The sequence below is a fragment of the Nansenia antarctica genome (genome assembly GCF_963989245.1).
Source record: "Nansenia antarctica genome assembly, chromosome: 1".
Taxonomy (NCBI): domain Eukaryota; kingdom Metazoa; phylum Chordata; class Actinopteri; order Argentiniformes; family Microstomatidae; genus Nansenia; species Nansenia antarctica.
The window spans coordinates 35568762-35576867 of NC_137674.1; the positions used below are offsets into that span (position 1 = coordinate 35568762).

The 8106-nt window shown below is 46.0% G+C and overlaps 1 protein-coding gene across 1 annotated transcript; it reads right to left on the bottom strand.

Annotated features, from left to right (window-relative positions):
• Window positions 1-480: 480 nt before the first annotated feature.
• Window positions 481-6422, bottom strand: rd3l (RD3 like; the record flags this gene model as incomplete). The annotated part of the gene is made up of 4 exons (XM_080522356.1): window positions 481-485; window positions 670-974; window positions 4491-4873; window positions 6270-6422. The coding sequence occupies 4 exons, from the start codon at window positions 6420-6422 to the stop codon at window positions 481-483; spliced, it is 846 nt and encodes a 281-aa protein (XP_080378482.1).
• Between the last annotated feature and the right edge of the window lie 1684 nt (window positions 6423-8106).

An 8106-nucleotide genomic window follows, 5' to 3' on the forward strand; every position in this document is an offset into this window, starting at 1 on the left:
TTGATTGACTCTTAACACACCTCACACCACAGGATTTTGTTATAGGAAAATGTTAAGAGCCATCTGATAATCGGGCGTTTTCTGTTGTTTTCAGCCATCCGAAAATCGCTGAAATCGCAGAAAATCCTTTTGTGTACCCCGCTTAAGTTGTTAATACCCTGGTTTGTAATCATGATCATGGGTGCATCAAAGACAGTCCTACTTGGGGTCGTGACCTCACTGACCTACAGGTGATGGCAAACACTCTGATATGGCTCCACCATTAATCTTTTACCTATGGACCCTTCCTCCTCTGTATCTTTTATACAAACTCCTTTGAGATGACATGTCTTTTTCAAAGCTTGACCACAAGGATGATGGGTAATAATCACTGTGATTCTATACCGCCATGTCCTCTCACAGTGGGGTCATCCCTATGTTCCCACATGTCTAAATAATCATACTGTAAAGGCAGCAATCTCTGTAGGTTTAGGGTTAGGGTTAAACTGAGGGAACATAGGGAACATAGGGGTGTGGGAACATAGGGCTTTGCGCTGAGGGGGACATAGGGCTGTGGGAACATAGACACCCCCCTCACAGTGTGGTGCTGTAGCAGGCCTCCGTGGCGTGGAGAGGGAACAGGTTAGTAGGGAAGGTCCCAGTCCCTATGACCAGAGAGAGGACAACAACAGGACCCCCCCTGCGTGGCCCGGTCCACGTAGCCAGAGACGGTGGGGATCTCCTCCCTGGGGGGCTTGCCGCAGTCTGGGACAGGGGGGGTCAGGAAGCCCTGCTTCACGTGGTAGCGGGGGATCCAGGCCTGCATGGCGGGGGGCCGTAGCAGTGCTGGCGGGGGCAGGGGGTGGTGGTCCCCCTCCTCCTCCTCCTCTTCCCCCTCCCCTTCCTCTCGGTCCAGGAAGTCTCTCAGCACCTGCTTGAAGACGTATGCCAGCTCCCAGGGCAGGATGTTGTTGCTGGCCAGCACCTCACGGAACCTGCGCACACATGGCATGGAGATTGAGTTATTGGTTGGAGATTGAGTTATTGTTTGGTTGTTTGTTGTCGTTGTCTATTCAGACGGAAACCAAGACGGATACCTCTCTCTGTTCCCTGTCAGGTGGATTCTCTTAAGTTTTCTGACTTTAAAGTTATTTTTCTGAGTGGGGCAGTCCCACTCATATTTTTCACTTTTATCGGACAGATACAGTGAAGACAGACAGGAAAGTAAGGAGAAGAAGGGAGAGAGGAGGGCATGTCAGCAGGGAATGGGACTGATTCGAACCCATGCCGACATGGTGGGCATATGTGTGCACAATAGACCGCGGTGCTAGACCACTGGACCACCCCAGGCCATGGTGCTAGACCACTGGACCACCCCAGGCCATGGTGCTAGACCACTGGACCACCCCAGGCCATGGTGCTAGACCATTGAACCACCCCAGGCCATGGTGCTGCTAGACCACTGGACCACCCCAGGCCATGGTGCTGCTAGACCACTGGACCACCCCAGGCCATGGTGCTGCTAGACCACTGGACCACCCCAGGCCATGGTGCTAGACCACTGGACCACCCCAGGTATGGTGCTAGACCACTGGACCACCCCAGGCCATGGTGCTAGACCACTGGACCACCCCAGGTATGGTGCTAGACCACTGGACCACCCCAGGTCATGGTGCTAGACCACTGGACCACCCCAGGCCATGGTGCTAGACCACTGGACCACCCCAGGTATGGTGCTAGACCACTGGACCACCCCAGGCCATGGTGCTAGACCACTGGACCACCCCAGGCCACTAAGTTTTCTGACTCTCATAACTATTTTGTTATTATTATATTCTCTAAGTTATTACATTAGGTTATTACTAGGTTATAAACTAAATGTTTATGCACCCTAGGTGGAGCCCCCACTCTCCCCCAGTAAAAATATCTCACGATTATACTTGTATAATGAAGTAAAGACAAATAGACATCTTGTATCTTGATCTTGAATCTCATAGGAGAGATTACCACATTGACTCAGTGACCAAAACCTCAAAGGCAAATCTAAAGTTCCTGAAAGCCTAAAGATATTTATCTCATCAAAACATCACTATGTTTGTTGTGTGAGGTGATTCAGTACAAACAAGCTGAGGTAATGTTAGAAGATCAGTTCTGATTGCCTGAAGACAATTCTCAAAACAGAAACCGCAGTGAGAGAGAAAGGCAGGCAGGCACGCTGAATAAATATACCCAGAATAATCGTGGTGATCTTGTAACTGTTGTAATGCGATTATGCAAACGTCGTCACCCCCTCAGGAGTGTATGGAAAAGCTCTTGTGTTGGTGTCACATCCTCTGGTGGTGGTGTAACTGGACTGTGAACATTTATTTGACAGTCACGATGTTCAACCACGTGGAAAAAGATATACAACGATACATCTAGTTCACTTACCTCCATCCCTGCCAGAGTGAGTTCAAAGGTCAAAGGGTAAATCCAAGCGTGATTTATAAAGGTCTCGATTCCTCAGTTTGTTCACCAAAGACCAAATTCACTCAGAAACGCTCTGACATGTGTTCATACACATTTCTCCAGCGGAGCGCCGTAAATAGCGTGGTGGTTAATGTGTTGTGTGATGTTGATCGGGTTGTAATAACGTTGGGTTATTATAATATTGCTGACAGTTGAATCCCTGAGGGTTGTTTCTTGCTGAGCTCAGCCCCGTAGGGGCTCTGCATGTTCACACCCTGGCTAGCCTACTTCTGTGACAGTAACGCAAAGTGGCTTCCATGTCAGCTCACTCTGCCCCCTCCTGACTCTGCTTCCCCCCCCACCTCCTGTAGTCTCTGGTCTCCTCATCCTCCCCCTTGGAGCCGGTAGCTACTTCTGTCAGACTGCGCTAACATTAAAATCAGGATCAGAAAATTGCTTTTATTGTACGGGCGCACAGTGTTTGGGTACACAACAGTCAAAACCTTTGGCTTAGGTTCTTGAACATTGGCATTGCAGCAAGATACAAAATAACAATAATAGAATAAAGTTAAATAACTAAGGAAGTAGCCGTGAGAACTGATGGTTCTTGGCCCTTAGGGAATCTCCTGTTTTCCGTAGCGTGAGGAGGCTTGATGTACAAGTATGTACCCCCCCTGGACATGACGCTGGTATGTCGCAGGGTCTTAAAATAAGTAAAGTAAGTCATAATAAAGTAAGTGATAAGGTGGTGGTAGGAGACTAGGAGTGTACTGTATGTTGATGTAGATGGTAGGAGGAGTGTGCTGTATGTATGGTGATGGTAGGAGGAGTGTACTGTATGTATGGTGATGGTAGGAGGAGTGTGCTGTATGTATGGTGATGGTAGGAGGAGTGTACTGTATGTATGTATGATGGTAGGAGGAGTGTGCTGTATGTATGTATGATGGTAGGAGGAGTGTGCTGTATGTATGTATGATGGTAGGAGGAGTGTACTGTATGTATGGTGATGTAGATGGTAGGAGGAGTGTACTGTATGTATGGTGATGGTAGGAGGAGTGTACTGTCTGTATGGTGATGGTAGGAGGAGTGTGCTGTATGTATGGTGATGGTAGGAGGAGTGTACTGTAACTGTATGTATGGTGATGTAGATGGTAGGAGGAGTGTACTGTATGTATGGTGATGGTAGGAGGAGTGTACTGTATGTATGGTGATGGTAGGAGGAGTGTACTGTATGTGTGGTGATGGTAGGAGGAGTGTGCTGTATGTATGGTGATTAGGGATGTCCCGATCCGATACTGAGATCGGATATCGACCCGATATTGGTCCTGAATGCTGGATCGGAGATCGGACCAGAAGAAAAAAAAGGCTCCGATCCGATCCTACTGTCATCCGCAGTCAAACTTATGTGTATAAGCGATGAGTGAATAAAAACAGTGAACAAAAACGCGTGTCGCAGAAATGCTTCACGCGAGTCCTATATGCGCTTAAAATGCGCATAGCGCTTCACGCAAGTCCTATATGCGCTTAAAATGCGCATAGCGCTGCGCTGTGTGCTTCCGGTTTCATTACAAAGAGGTTAACCCTATATGTGCCTGACGTCTAACAACATTCAAATGACTCTAACTTCATATTTTTTCGGATTTCAATGTATGACACATCATTTGAAAGCTTATGATCCGTAGTTCCAATCCACAACACGTCGCATTTGTTGCTTTAATAAAGGCTGGCAGTCTTTAATTTAACTGTTGTTGGTGTGGACTATATACTGGGGAGGTATTTGAATGAATGAATGAATGAATGGTCTTTATTGTCATTGCTACAGTACAGGTACCAAACAACGAAATTTAGGAGGGGTGGCTCCCCTGGTGTTAGGAAAAAAAAAAAAAAAAAAAAAAAAATATTCAGGGGTCAAAAAAATTATACAAATATCGGATCGGTATCGGTATCGCCGATACCCGAAGCCCAGGTATCGGTATCGGTATCGGTAGTGAAAAAGTGGGATCGGGACATCCCTAATGGTGATGGTAGGTGATGGTAGGAGGAGAGTGTACAGTGAGGCTCACCTGGACAGCACCGTGGCCGTGTGGACTGGCTGGATCTGAGCACACAGGCGGTCCAGCTGGCACCGCTCCGAGGCGGGGATGAGGCTGTGCAAGGGGGGGTAGCTGTGGAGGAGGGGGCAGCTCTGGGGCCATCGGGGGCCCTGCAGGGGGGGGTAGTTCTGGAGCAGGGGGGGGCGGGGGCCCTGCAGGGTCTCTGTCTCCAGCTCCCGGGCCAGACGCTCACGCTGCTCCACGTGCCACAGCAGCTCCCGGATCAGCGTGCGGCTCGACCCCGGCGCCCCCCCTCCTGGGGTCCTGGGAGGCGGCCCCTCCTCCTCCTCGTCCTGCTCCTTCTCCGCCTGCCAGCGTCTCATCCAGTGGAACAGGGGCATGCTGGGAGGAGTCTGGGACGGAGAGAGCGTCAAAGGAAGAACGCTGTGACAGCAGTTAGGTTTGATTGACGTGTGACAGCAGGTTTTAGAGGCGGCTGTGGCTCAGGAGGTAGAGCCGGCGTCTAATGATCGCAAGTTCGGCGGTTCGAGCCCCGGCTGGCCACATGTCGAAGTGTCCTTGGGCAAGACACTGAATCCCAAATTGCTCCCAACGAGCGGGCCGGCGCCTTGCATGGTAGCTTGTTGCTATTGTAAAGTGCTTTGGAATAAGGCGTTATATAAGTCAGTCCATTTACCATTTAGATTTTGATTGACATGTGTGACAGAAGCTGGTGAAACCGGGGACAAGTCAACAAGACTTTTAGTCAGAAAAATGTAAATAACATTTTCAACCTTAAAACCTAGTGAGTAGTGGGGATTACTCACCGAATCCATTGCATTGCAATATTTTGGCTTGACTAACGAGTGTGTTGTTGATTTTCAACACCGTTGAAATGTATTAACATTTTTCTGAATAAAAGTTTGAACATTTTTAGGGATGTCCCGATCCCACTTTTTCACTACCGATACCGATACCTGGGCTTCGGGTATCTGCGATACCGATACCGATCCGATATTTGTATACATTTTTTGACCCCTGAATAATAACAAATACCTCCCCAGTATATAGTCCACACCAACAACAGTTAAATTAAAGACTGCCAGCCTTTATTAAAGCAACAAAAACAGTACTCTGCAGTACTCAGTGACCAGTACTCAGTAACTGGTTTAAAGTTAAAACAATTTAAACAGCAGCATTCAGCATTGTAGAAAAAATTGTTATGTCTGATATCTATTTTAGTGCCTTCAGGTATTTATCTTCTCTTACAAATGGCAAATCAAAATCTTTTTTCAAGTGTAGCCTAGCAACTAACAGTAAAAACAAAATGGCTGTAAAACACAAGTTAAATATAACTTCCCAAATAAATATGTAAAGTATTCCAAATAAATAAGAATAACAGCTGCTTTGACAATTGTAAACAAAACAACAACAAAAAACAACAACAACAACAACAAACGTTTCTTATGTGCCGTTTCTTTGTAACAAAGTTCTTTAACATATTGTTCACTTAAGCATGAGGGAGAGATTCTTCTTCAGGAAGATTAGCTTTTCAGAATTCTGTGCAGTCAACCTGTTCCTTCTGTCATCAATAATAATTGAGGCTGTGCTAAAGAGCCTCTCACTCTCTACACTTGTACAAGGAGCACAGAGAAATGTAGCTGCTGTGGCTGCCAGGGAGGGCAGTCGAGGTTGGCTGACTTTCCAGAAAAGCAAGGGATTGTCTGACCGTGGAATAGGTGCCTCACTGAGGTAGGTCTGCACTTGAATTTGTACACTTGTGGTTATCCCAGGATCAGGTAGGCCTACTGTGCGTTCCTCCAGGATTTCATCAAAGATGTTGCCAAGGCTGCTGCTGCTGGTACTGGTGCCTGTCGCCTCCAACCGCAGAGTCTTGTCTGCTGGCTCAGAGGCTGTAGTTCCCTCCTCCAACACTTCCTCCATCTTCCCTACCTCTGCCATTAGTGCTGTCTTTGCAAGCCTCACACTGTCTGCATTTGTGAAGTACCTGTATATAGTGATGCTCCGATCTGATCGGCGCCGATCGGTATACAAAATCAGTTTACAAAATGGCGTCGCCAGTCTGGAAATATTACACAGTGTCGGAAAGAGACAACAAATATGCCGTTTGTAATGTCTGCTCAAAAGAAATACCTCGGCGAGGAACGCACGCAAGGTCTTTCAATACCACGAATATCATACGGCATTTGCTGCGTTCGTCGATTCACTCAGAGAGCGCCGAAGCGCACACTGGGCTCGACGTCATAAAGGGACCGAGTGCTTTGATTGGACGAGAGGCGTTCCACGAGTGCTGGTCAGAGTTCCAGCGCGACTTCACGAGCGTAGTGTAGGTAGTGTTCACCGACGTCATGTGACCCCGCGAGCAGGAAGTCACTTGGCCCATAGCAACAACAACTATTAGCGCGTGAGTTTTAGGTCTTCCTCTGTGCACCTTGCACAAGTGTAGATAGCGAGCGACTTTTCAGCAGCAGGACATATTTTAGATGATAAGAGGAACAGGCTGAGTGCCAAAAACGCTGAGATGCTTGTATTTCTCAAGGCTAATCTGCCAGTGATGCTGCTTAATCAGAAGTAAGGTTTGAGTCTGAAATCTCCTTAGGTGCAATGTTTTGTTTTTTTGTTTTATTGATTATTGCTGACTTGCTGTCTTATCTCCTCCTAAATATGACTTGAAACTGACTGACTTGAAACAGTATTTTATATTTGGCTATAGCCTGTTTATGTTGCAGTTTAGTTTGGGTATGTTTATTGTTCCTCAGGAAAGCTACAGTTACAGTATAAGCTCCAAGTTCTCTAAGAGCCCCTAGTTCCTCTCATTCGAGTGGAATGTTGCACATTTGATGTGACAGTGTACATTTTATTTATTATGATTTTTATTTTCACATTTTATTTGTTTTTCCTGAAGTAAGCTACAGGTGGTTGTGAATTCAATAAAACAGATGGTCGTCAATTCATGATACTTTCTCATCTCCTAATTTCATTTAAATACTTAATATACAATGTCAATGGTGTTAAGAATAATTTAAAACATAAATAATGCTACACAATAAATAGAATGCTTCAATTGCCATTTTCGACGCTGTGATCGGTGATCGGTGATATCGGATCGGCAGATCACTGATTCCAGTGATCGGTGATCGGCACCAAAAACCCTGATCGGAGCATCTCTACCTGTATAATAAAATAGCTAATATTAGTCAAATAATTTCCGTAATCCGTTACTTGTCACCAGTGTTGGGCACGTTACTTTAAAAAAGTAATTAGTTATAGTTACTAGTTACTTATCCAAAAAAGTAACTGAGTTAGTAACTGAATTACTTCATTATAAAAGTAACTAGTTACTAGGGAAAGTAACTATTGCGTTACTTTTTACCACGCTGCAGTGGGCTAGCCGTGGTGTCAGTCAGCCAAATGTGACAAGGAAAAGCTTACCCACTGCCAGATTAGAAGATAAATGTGCCATCTAGGGGACCAAAGTGTCCCTATCAGGAAGAAAATAATTTGGATTTGCAGGGAACTTTTCATATTTATTGCACTTCAACAGACCACAACTGGTATACAGTACATACTGTACTTCAAGTATTTTCTTCATTACAAAAGTAAACATTTAACAATATGAAGTGCT